We start from the raw sequence: 15,245 nt of genomic DNA, 5'->3' as shown, positions 1-15,245 counted from the left end.
TTCTAATGCCGTTCACATTTTTACATTTGTTGAGTGTTTCTCTTGACTGAGTCTGACCCTTGGGTTTGCCTTTATTAGGCGTCACACTGTTCAGCTAGCTTGGCAGAACTGACTAACAAGCTTCAGTCTGGCTTCAGGCTGGAAGCCCTGCCTCCTGAGCTCTGGCAGATAAAGCTTTGGTAATTGAAAACGTCGCTGCCCTCAGCCTGCCGGTGTGCTGGATGTTACTGGCCTGGTGGCAGGAGTGGCAGGCGTGGACGGGCGCTGAAGCCTCGCCTGCTCTTGGCCGCTGTACTGCGCATTAACCAAGCAGGGGATCAGCTCTCGGGCGCTGGCACAAGCTGCACCTGCTGGGGAGGCAGCTTCCAGCTACGAGGAGGGGCCGGCAGCCAGGGGGTTAGTTTTAAACTACCACGGCTTAAATTCCCCAAGCTCAGGAGTCGGAGCCCTCTGGTCACTCCTATTCCTTAAACCTCACAGGGCTTTTAACCATGACGGTACGGGAGCACCAGAGAGCACCGGGGAGGCTTCTGAAGGCAGAACGCAGTGCAGTTACCGGATTTTAGCTGTGTGCTTCCTACAACAGGCAAATCTTGGCTAGAGCCTCATAGCGCTCACACATGCTACTCGAGCAGTCTGATCAGAGCATCTCAGTCCTCTGGTTAACGTAGGCAGCTCTTGATCCTCAGCTCCACAATAGCTCACAGATCCATCTGAAAACAGTGCTGTTCGTCCCACAGCACTTGAAGCACTGCTTTTGAGTATGTCATTGTGCCTTGCGACACATCTGAGTGTTCAAAAGCACTTGCGGAGGGGAGGAAGAGACTCTAATACACTGATGCAAAAACCTCAGTGTCTTTTACACCTTTTTGTTGTTGTTGTCACAGAGCTTGTTATAACCAACCCAAGCCATAGCAGTTCACAGATAATGTCATTCAAACTTTCATACATGCTATGGTAGTGTAACTCAAAACTTCTGCTTCAGAGCAGGAAAGAACAGAGGAGAATTCACAAAGCTCGAGGAGAATTCACAAAGCTCGAGGAGAATTCACCATTCAAAGAGGTGTTTAGCGTTTCTTTCTAAGGAAATACTAAGTTACAGATCCACTAGTTGGCAACTGGATGTACCTACACAGCCACACCTGACAGGTTAATGTTATGGTGTTATCCTGTCTTTGTGACGTGTCAGGGCTAGACCCTTTCGGAAGCAACTTGTCCCTCTCTGCTGAAGCACTCTGTACTTTAAATCTCATTTTTCTTCTTGCAGCAGTTACTGGAAAGCTTTGGAAGTGTGATTTTAGCATGCAGCATTCAGCTATGTAAAGGCAGCTGGTCAGGGATTGTATCGTTTTTAAATACAATCACATATAAAATATTGATTTTTATTTGCCTTTTATTTTTTTTTTTAAATTCTGTAAGAGGCAGGTGGTCCTGTGTTCAACTCAATACCTTTGTGCTCCAAAAATGTGGAACCAGTTATCATTTGTACCATAGCCTTCCTCATGAAATTGTGTTCAAAATGTTGCACACATTCTTTGCATCTTGGATTTTTGCAGCTACCGTAATTATTTCTACCTCATTTTATCTTGTCTGGGAAATTCAGATTTCAAGTTCTTCAGAGCAGGCTTTTTTTTCCTGAGCTGCTTATATTTTGCTTAGCACAGGGAGGCTTGCATATCCACACAGACCTATATGATTTGAATGACGAATAATTACAAAACAATAACAATTTGAGGAAATGTACTTTTTTTAACTCTTCAGGCCTTTTTTCTAACACCAATAAAGACCTTTTTCTGAGCAACATGAGCATGAATGAAGCAGAACAGTCTAAAAAAAAGGCCTCACATTAGAGCCCATTCATCACTCTCCCCCTACTTCCCTACCCAACTCCCAAAAAATGCAGGAAATTGGGATGAAAAAGTGCAAGAACAAGGTAAGTAGTGAAAACTCCTGAAAGCGTAAAATGAATTGGCAGGCAAGCATCCAAATTTTAGGATAGACAACTCACATATGCTAGAAACTCTATGAAAGAAGCACCCCGTCACCTGGTCAGGAAGCAAAAGCCCTCAGTCATTTACTCAGTCATTAGCTGACTCGCTTCTCCCCTGCAACAGCGTTACGTATTCAGACTTCAGCCATATTCTGGGACAAAACAGTTTGTTCTTTCCCAAAAAGTTCCTACCAGCTTATTTCAGATTCTCTTCACATGCTGTAATTCTGTCTTTCACAGGAGCTCCCTCATTTCCTCTGAAACTAAAACTCTACAGTATCCTCAAAGTTTGGACACCCTGCACCCTCCTGTATGGGGAAAATAATTCCCTGACTAAAACACCTTGAGGCTATGAGACCATTTTTTTGTTGTCTTCAGGTGGAATAGGCCAATGTGAAGGACATGTTGTTTCCTTGCTGCTTTATGCTAACTTCATTTGAGCCAGACTCTGTGGATTAGGTCCACGAAGCTGGGATCACTTCAGTATAGACACAACGGCTGTATCAGAATTCAGTTACACAGCTGCAAACCTGGGACTTCGGGAGAGGCTATGAACGTAGCAAAGAAACTGGACTAGATGAAATATACAACTCCAAGCTTGTGCATTAATGTTCAGGGACTTACAGGACCCCTATGAGTGTAGTCTTTGGACATTCAAGCAGGTAAAAATAGAGTAACGATTCCCTTTGGTCCTTCTCTTTCTGTTTCAGTAGGGTCTCCTGAGTACTCCATTCTCTACATAAAATTGCTCTAACAGTTCATTAATTATGTGCATGCAAGAAAAACTTACAAGAGAAAGGAGAGAAGAAGGAATAAATTTCACATTTGGGTCTGAAACGGGGTATTTCAATGCAAGAGCGAGTGCATGTGCCATGTAGTCACACACTAGACCTCCCATTCCCTCTGCTTGCGGATAGTGAAACACATTACGTTATTCGTTAGCACATGTTAACTAAAGCCAGCCTGGGTCTGTGCTTACTCTTAGCTCTCACGCGTCTAGAGCTGTAACTGATAATCAGGTTCACTGATCACCAGGGAATTCTTCTTGTTTGGCTCCCCTTCTTATCAGGTATTCGTTTTTCTTACTTGCAGCTGCTCTAGAAGCTTATGGTTACGAAAAGAAATCACCTCTCTCTGGAAGCTGGGCCGCTGACGTCTGTACGGAGCCACGCTTTCATACTTTGTATGCAGTGAGAGGTGACACAGAAAGCAGAGCCGTGGTGTGGCAGGTTCCCTCTTGTCTGCACACAGTGGATCACAGATCTTTCTACTGGATCTACTGGGCAGAAACCAGCACGGGTGTGTGGAAAAACTGGTCCACTTCCTAAACAGCTTGGGAAGCCCCACAGTGACCACAACTCCAAAGACACACTCTGTGATCTTCACACATCCTTCCACTTCCCACAGGCGTTATTGCTGTGCTATATGTAGGTCTATGCTGTTTCTTTACCCTTCTAGTTATTCTTCTGTTCCTTCATGTTCTTAAATACGTGTATCACCAGACTGAGTTATGGCATTGTGCCAGTTCTGTGGCACACGTCCTCCTCTGCTCACGCTTCCCCAGTCTGTCACCCTACCTCTACTCAAAAGAGCTGAAGTTAGACCCAGCTCTGTAAGCAAACCCCTGAGCTTACCTGCAGAGGTCTGGTCATGAGGAGGAGCTGTATCCAAACCATTCCAGCGTAGGCTCGAGTCCTCTCTCCAAGTTCAGAGCTTTTGCTCATGAACTCCTCAAAGCAAAAATCTTGTCTTCTCTGAGTAATTAAATTCGTAGTGCCACATGGGGGAGCTTGTGCTGTGACTAAAGCTCATCACTTCCAAATCAAGAGAAAAGGACAGCTCAGCAGCACTAAGGACTTCAGTCACTGGAAACTGTGTTCTGGAAAGGCTGGTTGAAAATCATGACATATGCATACATAGTGCACACACACACTGTAAGAAAGATGTTCCTTTTCAAAATGATCTTAGGTGGCAGTCATTGATTTTGCCTTGAAAAAGCAGCCAAACCCATAACTCATAAACGGTAACTCATAAAGCTTAGAGACTTCCAGTTGCCCTTAGCCTGGTAGATCAAATAAAATGAAAAAAAAAGGACTATATTTTAACGGCATAAGCAAAGCAAATGAGTAATGGGGATCAGTTCCAGCCATCCACTAAGATGACTTATATACACAACAACCAGCTTTGAGTTAACTTTACTCTTTGCTGAGCCATGTCTGGCTGCGAAGCCATCTTGATAGCTGAAGTAAAAGGCAGGGAATCTGTTTCATGTTTGGCAAATAGATGGACCTGAAGCCTGCTTGGAAACCCTTAAAATCACGACCATGCCTTAGAGACAAAAACAGGGTTAAAACTCACCTCCCAAGTCATTCAGAAAATAAGCAATCTGGTAGCCTGAGGATATGAAAAATGTCAGGGTTTTTTTTTCTAAAACCAAAGAAATAGTTTGAAAGCAGTTTGTAAATACGAAGAAGGTAACTGAGCGTCTGGACTGGCCATCGGGAAAGGGAAGACAGATGGAGACAGTCCAGCCTTGAGCTGCACCCTTCAACCGCCCCGTGGGGTAGTCAAAGACCCCTCACAACGTATTACATGGTCCCGTATGCAAAGGGTCTCGCAGTTGGGGCAATACATATCAGAGAAAGCGAAGAGCAGAAAGGATGCTGCTGGGAGAGGCTCGCGGGGCAGGCTCACCAGCGGCACATTCCACGCTCGCCCTGCGCCTCGCTGGCGGCGGGCGGGCGGGGAGGGGAGGGGAGGGGGGAGGCAAGACCGCCGGGGAGCTGCCGAGCGGGGCGGGCTCTGCCCGCCGCACCGGGCACGGCGCGCCGGGGCGGGCGGGGCCTGCGCCAGGCCCATAAGAAGCGCGGCGCGGGGGCGGGAGCAGCGGCGGGAGCGCGGCGGAGGGAGGATGCAGGCGGTGCCCGGGGCGCAGGCGGCCAGGCCGTTCAAGCTGAGGAAGAGTTTCGGTAGGGGCGGCGGGTGCGCGGAGGGGCTGCACGGCGGCGGCGGGCTGCGCGCACGCGTAACGCTTCTCCTCTCTCCCGCGCAGCCACCCGGCTGGAAGAAGTAGCAGGAATCAGGGCGAAGTTCCCAACAAAAATCCCGGTAAATCCCTGCTTTGTTATTGGAGGTTATTGCTGCTGTTTAAAAAGAAATGCTGGGAACCTCTCGCTAAAGTGTTGGGGGGGGGAAGGGACCTGAGTGTTTTAGGTTTTGCTAAGTGTGACTCTAATTAAAACAGGTAATTGTTGAGAGATACCATAAAGAGAAATACCTTCCTCTCTTGGACAAAACCAAGTTTCTTGTTCCCGAGGAGCTGACGATGACACAGTTCATAACCATCATCAGGTAGGTAGCAAGCACCTGTGGGTCTGTGCTGCAGCTGGGGCTTGCTGTTCTTCTCTAAGCAGGTATCTTCTAGTGCTGTGCTGGGACATCTTGCTTTCTGTGGTGGGGAGGAGAATGAAGGTATTAGTAATGGCTTTCCTCTCTTGCCAGTGTTTCAAGAAAATCAACATATGTTTTCTCAGGTGCATTTGGGGAAAAATGTGGTCTATGGTTTTTGGATTCATAAAAGTCTTCTCCCTTCCCCCTAACTGTAGCGAGTAAAGGTTGTATTGGACTCCTGTTCTGCTTTCTTCTTGTTTGATGAACTTGGTACTGGGGCTCTGTGGTTCTGTTCTGTAGCTCTAACTGCCTTGCTCTCTTACTGCACCTTGCTAAATGTGCTGAAGTTCAAAGCAACTCTTAAGTGTAAGTGGCATGAAATGTGCTTTTAAACTGTTCTTTATAAAACACTACAGGGAAGAAGTCTCCCAAAGTATTTAGTGATGTTCTCTGACAAAGTATGAAAGCTATGTGCTTTCCAGCACACTCTTTAAAGTATGGAAGAGATCGTTCTAGATGTTAACTTCTGTAAAAGATGCTTTTGGCTCTTGGACAACTTGTAATGTCCTGATCCTCATATGTAATGTCTCTGAGAAGGACTCTTCTTCTGAAGGTAGACTTTAAAATAAGTGTAACGGACCATGCTGGAATCCTTTCCTACAGCTGCACTGCAGAAGCTTTTGGTTTCTACTCGGCACTTCTCTCTGGTAATGGGGTACTCAAAGGCCAGGCTCAGTAGCACTCATGGTCTAACAATGTAAGCCTTTCCTCAGAGCACAAGCCTTTCAGCTTCCAAGCGTACAGTTAACTTCCTGCTGATGAAGACGTTAAACCACATAATGACTTTACACAGCATTTCTTGTACATAGCTCATGCAACTGCTCTGCTTAATGTATTTCATAGATTAAAGTTGAAACCTTCTTAAACTTGCTAATGCTTAATCCTCTATTTCTCCTCCCTTCTTCAATTAGAAGCAGGATGGCTCTAACTGCCACACAAGCTTTCTACCTGCTGGTGAACAACAAAAGCCTAGCCAGTATGTCCTTGACAATGGCGGAAGTGTACAGGGACTACAAAGATGAAGATGGCTTTGTGTATATGACATATGCTTCCCAGGAGATGTTTGGATGCTTTTTACCCACTGCTCAAGAGAAAACTATGGAATGCCTTCAGAAAACTTAAGGTTAGGTCCATGTGCTGCAGTGAAGCAGTTTGCTGTGAATCGTGCCTGTGACATGAACCTCGGAGATGCTCCTTCCAATCTGAGCTCTTGAGCTCTGTAGTGGGGAGTTATGACCCAAAAGCTGGCAGGACCAGCTTAAGGCAGAAATGGTGGTACACTTTTCCCAGATAATAATTTGGATATATATTTTTATATTTGAAGACACTATGGGGTTTTTTGGAACTGCACCTCCACTTTTTTGCAATATCAATCTTTGTTATGTAACTGATTTTTAAGGTGTCCTTAAAGCCTAAGTCTAAGAGCAAAATAAAGAAGTTTTTAAGTATTGAGTTGAATGTTAGTTTTAATCTGGGGAAAGACTGTAAAAGTCTGTCTAGGAGAAAATCCTAGAATAATTCTGGGAATTTGAGCTCAATGACTCTTAAATGTAGCATTGCTTGCACAGCTACTCTGAATTTTTGAATGGAGTAACAAAGCATAAGTCTGGTCACACAAGAGCAAAACCATACCTATGAATGGTTCATTAAGCTAGATATCTGAGCTGCAAGATTAAGCAGACTGTATTAGTGCTAGAGCAGGGTTCAAATGCAGTGTTAAGTTTAACACCTGGATAAACTACTGTCAGCTGTTACAGAAAACACTGAGTATCTATGATATAGATAACTACTTGTTTAAATAAGGAAAACTGATTGCTAGTCTGCATAACCTAAATGCAGATAGCATGACTTGAACTGTAGTTTAATCAAGTGTTTAAGAGTCTGTTCTTACTACTGAATTCTGCCAGTCTGGTCTCTGTAGATAGACAGTCATACCCATCCCCTACAGGCACCTGCTTGCCAGTTCCCCTGCAGGACTTCAGTGAGCCTTCTTTCAAGAACGGATAGAGCTATGTGATGTACCTTGTGATTAAGAGGTATACCAATGTCTCTAGAAAATGTCAAAACTGTTATGTAGTGAGATGCTGGTTCATCTAACACACACACTTGGTTCCTAAACCTGTCTTAAAGGAACACTTGACATGAAGCTTAGTCTGAAGTGTAGCTCAAGCTAGCTTTCCTGGTCTTCTCATATGTGAGGAATGTATTGGGAAGTTGTAAATGTTCTGATTGTGCATAATCAACTTAAAACACAGGTCATTTAAAAACCTGTCACAGTGTGCAGTTAATTAATCAACCCCTGGCAGCCTCAGCTTAGGATGGTCAAATTGTTACAATATGATGCAATTCTGTTCAGTACCAAACTGATTTGCAGAATGATTAATGTAAGAATTACTAGACTGCAAATAAAGAAGTGTTGACAGTATTTAAATTATGCATAAGGAAGGAATGTGTGTGTAAGCTTTTTGCAGTGGTTCTCTTGCACTAATTATCTCTTGAACTTAAAGCTCTGAGCAGGCCTGGGTTCAAGCCTCTAAATCAGGGAGTTTAGAGAAGTACCTGCCTTAGTGAAGGTGGTGTTTGCCCATTCATGTTTCATGAGCTAAGGAACAAAGAAATCATTGACCTGCCTGACTTGGTGGAAAGGCTAAGGCTATGTCAGTATAGGTTATGAAAACATGTGGGCTTTGGGATCCCAGAATCTGTTGCTTGGATAGATTTCACTTATGCTTGTAATGGAAACAGTTTCCATTGCACAAACTGAGCTCAAATAGTCATTTGTTACCAGCCCTCAGGGAGGCAGAGACACCTGTTTGGCAGGAGCACCACACAGCAATGTTGAACAGCTGTGGGAACCGTGGGGTGGGGGGAGCAAGGGGAAGTCTTGCTATGTTCAAGCCCTCTTGCCAGTCTAAGAGCTGGGCTAATATTTTGCTTCATTGGCTCCTCTGTTTGTCTTCCTGTCTTGTGTGATACTTGGTACACGAAGAGAAAAGCACTACAGATTCTTGGCTGGAGCGATTTTATGTCTGACAGCCAACTTACTTTGGTTTGTAATGTAGTGGCTGAAGTGTAAGTGTTGATCCCTCCAGCACTTATTGACATTAGGCTATGGTGTCTAACAGGCTGAGTCACAGATCCAGCCAAAAAAGTTACACAAAGGAGAAGGTCAGCTGCAGGTAAAGAGCACCATTATAAACCTGTTTAAACTGGCCTGCTGAACCTAGAGAGAATTCCTGTGAGCTGGGAAAGCTTCATCATTGGGTAATAGTAAGAGACTTGCCCTTCTACCAGGTGTTAAAGCAGATGGGATTAACCATCAAAGACAGTTTTCAAAACATCTTAAAATAATAAACTAGGAGTTAGATGCCCAAATAAATCAGTTATCCTACTGGTGGAGTTGCTTTGGTGTGACTAGAAGCTTTGGATTCAACCTATTGTCTCTCTAAGTGCAAGGAACAAGGATTAGAAAAGAAGCAAACAGAAAAGCTTTGCTCTGACTGACATAAGCAACTGAGATAACTGCAGCTGCTTCAAATGTAGCTGCTGTTTGAAGAGCTAATGTTTGCAAATACTGATTGATCAGAGATGGCTACATATTTATTGCAATGAAGGACACCATACTGAGGTAAGTAAATTTTATATTTCTTTCCAACGTAAAAAGGGAAGACAGAGATGCCACTTGTTTGTAAAAGTATCTTCACTTCTGAAGTACAATATGGACTTTTATCCAAAATATCCACCAGAGAAAAGAAAACATTCTGAGGATACTTCTTTTTCTGCCATAGACAACCAACTAAATCCTGGAAGGTGGTCGGTGCTCTGGCTTCAAAGCACTTATGTATGTACATGCTCTGCTGAAGTAACTTCTTAGATTGGGTCCACAGCACTCGGCTCTCTGTAAGATCAAACACTGTGTCCTATCTTCAAATATAAAACCAATCAAACTGAAAGGACACTGAATGTAAGTGTGGGATGAGGGCTGAAATTGCCCTTGCTGTTGAGGTGTGTTTTTTTTTTTTTGAGTATTGTGTAAAATAATACTTTTTATTTGGGAGAGTTGTGACTTTAACATAGCCAAGTGGAATCACACAGGAAAAAAGCATTAAGCTCTGTTTTTTATAACTTCACTAACGTACTAAAAAAGTTCTAATGTTAATAACCACAGATACTGCTGCAGTTATTAAAAGGGAAAAGGGAAATACAAAAGCAGCTAAAATCAGAGGCTGCAACCTTGCTGCACAAAAATGATATTTTAATGAAACACACCATTTATGTCTGTAATGTGTGCCTGCACAGTGACTGCTCTGGGAACAGGATAGTTTTCTTCTTTTCAAAAGACCTGAGCAAACTTCACTCCTGAGGCACATGCTGTGGGCTGCGTGCACTGCGTGCTCGTAAGGGCAACTGGAGAAGAACACAGTAGCAATGCAAAAAACCACCCATAGGCTCTTGGGTTTGGGGCGGGGGCCGGGGGGGAAGTCTTACCAATGCGTTTGAATTTCAAGTGGGTAGAAACCAATTCTTTTCTGTGCCTGCTAAAACTACAGATTCAGCTGTCTCTGCTTTCCTTGCCATGGCTGATGTCCTACAGCCATCTACAAACACAGCTACAAACTGTGTACAATGCTTTATGGAGTGCAAATTGTCATTTGTTGCTGCAAGGCAAACATGATAACCTCAGCTTGGGCTTTAGCACATAAGCAACAGCAGGAGCTTTCCAAACTGTTTGGATTTAAAAATTACTTAACATTGTGTGTGGGTTAAATAAATAAATGAATGAATGGGGATACTAATCTTCTCGCTCAAGTACTGCAGGCAACAAGTCTAGTGAACTTAGATGGGCTTTTTGTTTTCCTGTGCTAACTGCTTCCAGATGGTGGTAGCTTCAGGGTAAAAATGTTAAAAAAAGATACACTGTTAAACACACTAAATGACAGACTGTATCCTCCTCTGCAAATGAAGTTTTTTGTTTTGTTTATGTAAGATACAGTAAATTAAGAAGGTCAAATGAAATAATAGGACAGAATATAACCTTCAGCATCAAATTGCACTGCTGTATTCCCCTTTCAAGGAAGCCCCTATAGAAATTATGGGGAGAAAACCAAAAGACCTAACCAGGAGAGAAACTATTTTTAGAACGCTGGTTTTTAACTTATAGACTATGAAGTGGAGGGAGAGAGAGGGAGGGTTTCGGTGGAAAACTTCCAAGAATCCCTGCAAGGTGATTGAGAAATGCAATTTCATATATGTTACAGTACAACCTATGTACAAAACTTCTAATGGTACACACACTTCCCTTAAGCATCACTGTTCCAGAAAGACTTCTAGACAACTCTCCTGAATTTTAAAATATCCCATTCTTTTCATAGTTTTGAATCACCCTGTCAAGTTTTAGTGCAAAAAAAAAAAAAAAGTTCTGCCTATAGGTATGTGCTTAGTTTCTTTAGCTTTCTTAAGATGCTTTGTAATGGTAGCTGTACCCACTTTTTTCCCCCTGATGTTTTGAGGTTGCGTCTCAAGAGCTCAAGTTTCTTAGGTATGTGCTACTTGTTCCTATACAGTCCACAACATGCAAAGGCAGTTAGGTTCTATAATAAATAAGTCTGACCCTAGTTTAGAGGAACATGAATGTGATTTTACTGAACGTGGCTGAGCCTTAAGGCTCCCCTCCAGAAAGTCATAATCATATCACTCCCTGCCTCTTGTTTTCCACCTGATGCCTCTCTTGTGACCATAATGTTCCTATGGCACACAACTGTAGCAGCGTAGCCGAGGTAGGTTTTGAAGAACATATAGCAAGTATTGATGCCAGTTTGAAAAGCAGTACTGTCCCTTGCCCCGCCAGTGGCAGACCCTTGGGAGGGAGGGAGTGCGCCTGGCCGGGTGCACATGGAGTTTCCAGAGCAGGCAGGCAGGAACTGAGGAGGGGCTGCTCAGGCCACTCAACACTTAGGTCGTGTCCGGCAGGGACAGTAAAGGGCCTTTATGAGGCTGCTTATGATTTGTTGCGGGGTGGGCTTGGCCGATGGTGTTTATTTTTGCAAACGCTCCAAGACCCCAGCTTCACTTTATTTCTGTGTATAACAGCATGGTCTGGATCCCAACCAGACCTTCAGCCCAAGCCCCTTATATGTCGGAAAGGTGAGAATGCTATTGATTGCACAGTCCTTGAGATGATGCAACAAGAACCAAGTTCATCTGTCGTTGATCAAGACATCCCTGGTAGACCTAAAGCTGATTTCCCATTCTCAAGAACAGAGCCAAGACTTTATGGCCTGCCAGATGGATTTGCAGGGAAATCTTTAGGTCAGCCAACCAGTGGGTGAGGAAAGGGGACAGAGTCAGGCAGGGGGTTAAGCATGCGTATCAGTGCTTCCACCCAAAGCAGCTGCAGCCATGTATTCTTCACAAGCCTGCCTGTGACTGACTGGAAAGCCTGAGCCTCAGTGTGACCTCACTAAGGCATTAGCTCACAAAGAGAAGTTATGAGAAAGAAAACACGCACACACATGCTCACAGATGGAGGGTGGATGTAGCCTTTTCCTGAATAAAAAGCGAACTCTGTCGATGGAAAAAACCACACAGGAGGGTGCTGAAAGGAAGACATGGCAAGTACAGAAATTCTATTCTTGGTGCTGGCACTGCTTCACAAGGCGACTTGGCCCTTACTCTGAGAACTTAAAACTTAATGTCAAGTGATGGATATGAGTAGGGTCTCTGTCTGACCCTCCTGCCCTAAAATGCTGCATCTGTGGTCAAAAATTGAGAGTCAGATAGTGATATGAGCTGCATATTTGAATGCTGACTGGCTGAGGAAGAGTAACTCATTTTCCAGCAGCTTGATGCATTAGCCATCAACAAAATAAAAGAGCCATCGCATCAATAGGAAAAACAGCTGCTGTGCTACAGGTGAGGGCAAGATCACCAGCTTAGTGCAGACACATCTGTGCCGTCTAGACTGTTGGGGTAACTCAAGCTTTGCAGGGGTTATGAAGATAATTTTGCTATTCAAAACTATATTGGCTCTGTTACAAACCCGTCGAAACTGTCAAGAGAGGCCTCAGGAGAAATACTGCATTTTCCTAGGAGGCAGCTGGATTTGGTTTAACCCTCAGCTCTTCCCAGCCATCCTCATGCTTGCTGACTTTTGTTCCCATTCTTTATTTGGAAAGAGACCAGGCCTTCTGTGCAGAACCTGGGTACAGATTCCAAGATGGCTGAAAACTATAAATAATATGCCCTTAGTTGCCATGAAACAAACTCGTATGAGAATCCACAGCTGTTCTGTTATTGTAATTCAGTCTATGTTGGAGCCACAAAATTTGGCTATGGCTCGGTCTCTCTCAGGCTGTCAGGTCTGGAGCAGCAGTTTAAATGGGATGGCTGAGGCCGTTACTCCTATTTAGGTAGCTCCCCCCTTCCAGTGAATCTGGTTGAGACAGAAAAGGTGTCACATCCCTTCTTGAATCAGCTGAAGAACAGCTGTGTGTTTTAGCCTTACTCATCGGTGTGAACTATTTTTGCTACAGGCACAACAAGGTAGGTTAATGTAGCAGCTCAATTTCGTGCCCCAGCTCATCCAGCTGATTTTGCCATGGAAGGAAGAGGATGCCTCACACGAGCTCATCCAGTGGCAGACTGCTGACAGGTGACAATTTCCAGGAAGGGGTTGGTGCAGAAGGGGGATGTTACAAGAAACAGAGGGGGGAACTGCTACTGGGATAGGTAGATCTTGAAGATGATATGGGTCTGCAGGCTAGGCCATGTCAGGACCTTAAAGGCAGGTTTCCTTTGGCTCTGACATCCAAGGCAGCTGGCCCATTAGGCAAGTTGAGCAAGATTACTGTCAACCTCTGTGCTTCACAGAGGAGCATCCTTTATAACTCAATGGATAAAGAGTGGGGAGATCCTGCTATGATTCCCTTTTCTCCTTGAAGAGGCTGAGCCCCACACTCCACACTGTGCACCCCCAGTAGCTCCTGTCTCCATGGACCTAGCACAGAAAATTAACTTTCTGCAGCTAGAAGCTAGGGCCTTTGTAGGTAAAGCCCAGAGTGGCAGCGGAGGTCTGTGGCTAAAGGGGCTTGAACCCAGCTCCCAAACTAGACCCTCAGCCTACCTTTCCTTTCTGAAAATAACTATCCAACTGCAAGATCCGTGAGAGGCTTCAGTTTTACTAGTGGAAAATTTAGGCAAAACCCTATAAAGTAAATGAAGCAATTCCAGTAGAAGCTGGAGCATGCACTGAAATTACTGCCTGGAGCCATAAAGGCTGCAGAGCTAAAGCTACCATGTTACAGTTAATGGGAGGAAGCACTCACCCACAGGAGGTGGAGAGAAGAAGGAAAGGTCAAGCACTGTAGCAGACATAAGAGGTTTTAAACATTTAATATGTTTAATTTTCTGGAAGGTTTTTCTTCAAAATATGGTTTTGCCAAGTATCTTGTTTTCTGATTCAAACTGCTGTATTTTTTCCCCATCAGATTAATTGTATTTATGCTGGTTTGTCAGGAGGGAAAATCCAAATCTGAACTTACTTTTATATGAGGGAAAAGATCAATTACAGAAAATGCTTGTTGACTATACAGTTACACCTGTGTGACTGCCATAAAAATTTGCAATATATATGGGAACAGGCACTTGGGTAACACGGAAAAGCCAAAATAGGGTTTATTCTATTCTAGACATGTCTCCTCATTTTAAAAGGAGGTGGAGCTTTCTGCTCATTCTTAGCATAGGAAGTTTTGTGTTTTGTGGGGTTTTTTGGATGTGTTTTGGTTACATGTGAATGAGATCCACACACTTTCAGTCAGGCTATGTTTTATGATCTTTTACTAGTGAATGATTTGTTAACTGCAGTACTGCATAACAAGCTATAGTGGAGTACTTATATGTCACATTACAAAAAACAGAGCATGAAGGTGCAGCAGGGAGCAGTTTGCCAGCACATGGAGGAAATAAATTTATGATAATTCATAATATTTTGGATGCATAAGATCCAGAGCTGGCCAACAGTATTTTGCAGAGTGGCCACCCTACATGTGTTTTCATCAAAGAGAACAAGAAATGAGAAACTGAAGAAGGTGAGCTGTTAGAAAAGATGTAGAAAAGACATTATCAAAATGTCTCTCCAAAAGTGCTGTAAACAAGTCAGTAAAGTTCCTGCAGGCTGAGGCTGTGATGCTTTTTTCAGAGCTTTCTCTACCTATAAAGCATGTCTTGAAACAGTAGTGGCTTTAGGATTGTGGCTTAATACTCACACAGAGCTAAGAAATATGTTTGGGTTCTCATTTGGAGGAATAAGCCTGTCTTAAAGTTAGTCTTGACTTCCTGCATTTCCTGTCTAACTTGTCTATTGAGTGATTAGATGATTACATTATTTGGTGATTCAGGAAAAACCCATATTCAGGACATTTGAAAATAAAATCCTTTGGACACGCCAGGATTTTTCTCTACACTTGTACTTTGTGACCCTTTAACTAGGTCCGTGAGTACTGTTTGTTGTATTTATGTAGTTATCAAAGTTAATGCCACACTGAAGTCTGCAACACAACCTTAATAACTGTTTGAGATTTTTTGAGCAATGCTAGATTGTGCAAACAATAAAAAGAGGTGCTTCAAAATTCTTGGTCAAGTTCCAGGACACTAGAGGAAAAAAATCAGATGATTAACAAACATCTACAACAGGCCAGAATTCAAGGCTCAGACAGATCTCAGTGCTCAAAATATAAGTGTCTTTCCAATTAATTAATCTGGCCCAGTTTCTGTTTTACTAATTTTAAACAGAGAATAGTTGAACAGT

The 15,245-nt window shown here is 43.5% G+C and overlaps 1 protein-coding gene across 1 annotated transcript; it reads left to right on the top strand.

Annotated features, from left to right (window-relative positions):
* The first annotated feature begins 4,888 nt into the window (after window positions 1-4,888).
* MAP1LC3C (microtubule associated protein 1 light chain 3 gamma) lies at window positions 4,889-6,890 on the top strand. Its single transcript, XM_075146541.1, has 4 exons — window positions 4,889-4,959; window positions 5,043-5,098; window positions 5,235-5,341; window positions 6,352-6,890. The coding sequence occupies exons 1-4, from the start codon at window positions 4,902-4,904 to the stop codon at window positions 6,560-6,562; spliced, it is 432 nt and encodes a 143-aa protein (XP_075002642.1). The 5' UTR covers window positions 4,889-4,901; the 3' UTR covers window positions 6,563-6,890.
* The last annotated feature ends 8,355 nt before the right edge of the window (window positions 6,891-15,245 follow it).

The sequence above is a fragment of the Calonectris borealis genome, chromosome 3, assembly GCF_964195595.1.
Source record: "Calonectris borealis chromosome 3, bCalBor7.hap1.2, whole genome shotgun sequence".
In the NCBI taxonomy this organism is placed as follows: domain Eukaryota; kingdom Metazoa; phylum Chordata; class Aves; order Procellariiformes; family Procellariidae; genus Calonectris; species Calonectris borealis.
This window is presented reverse-complemented; position numbering and strand designations above follow the sequence as displayed.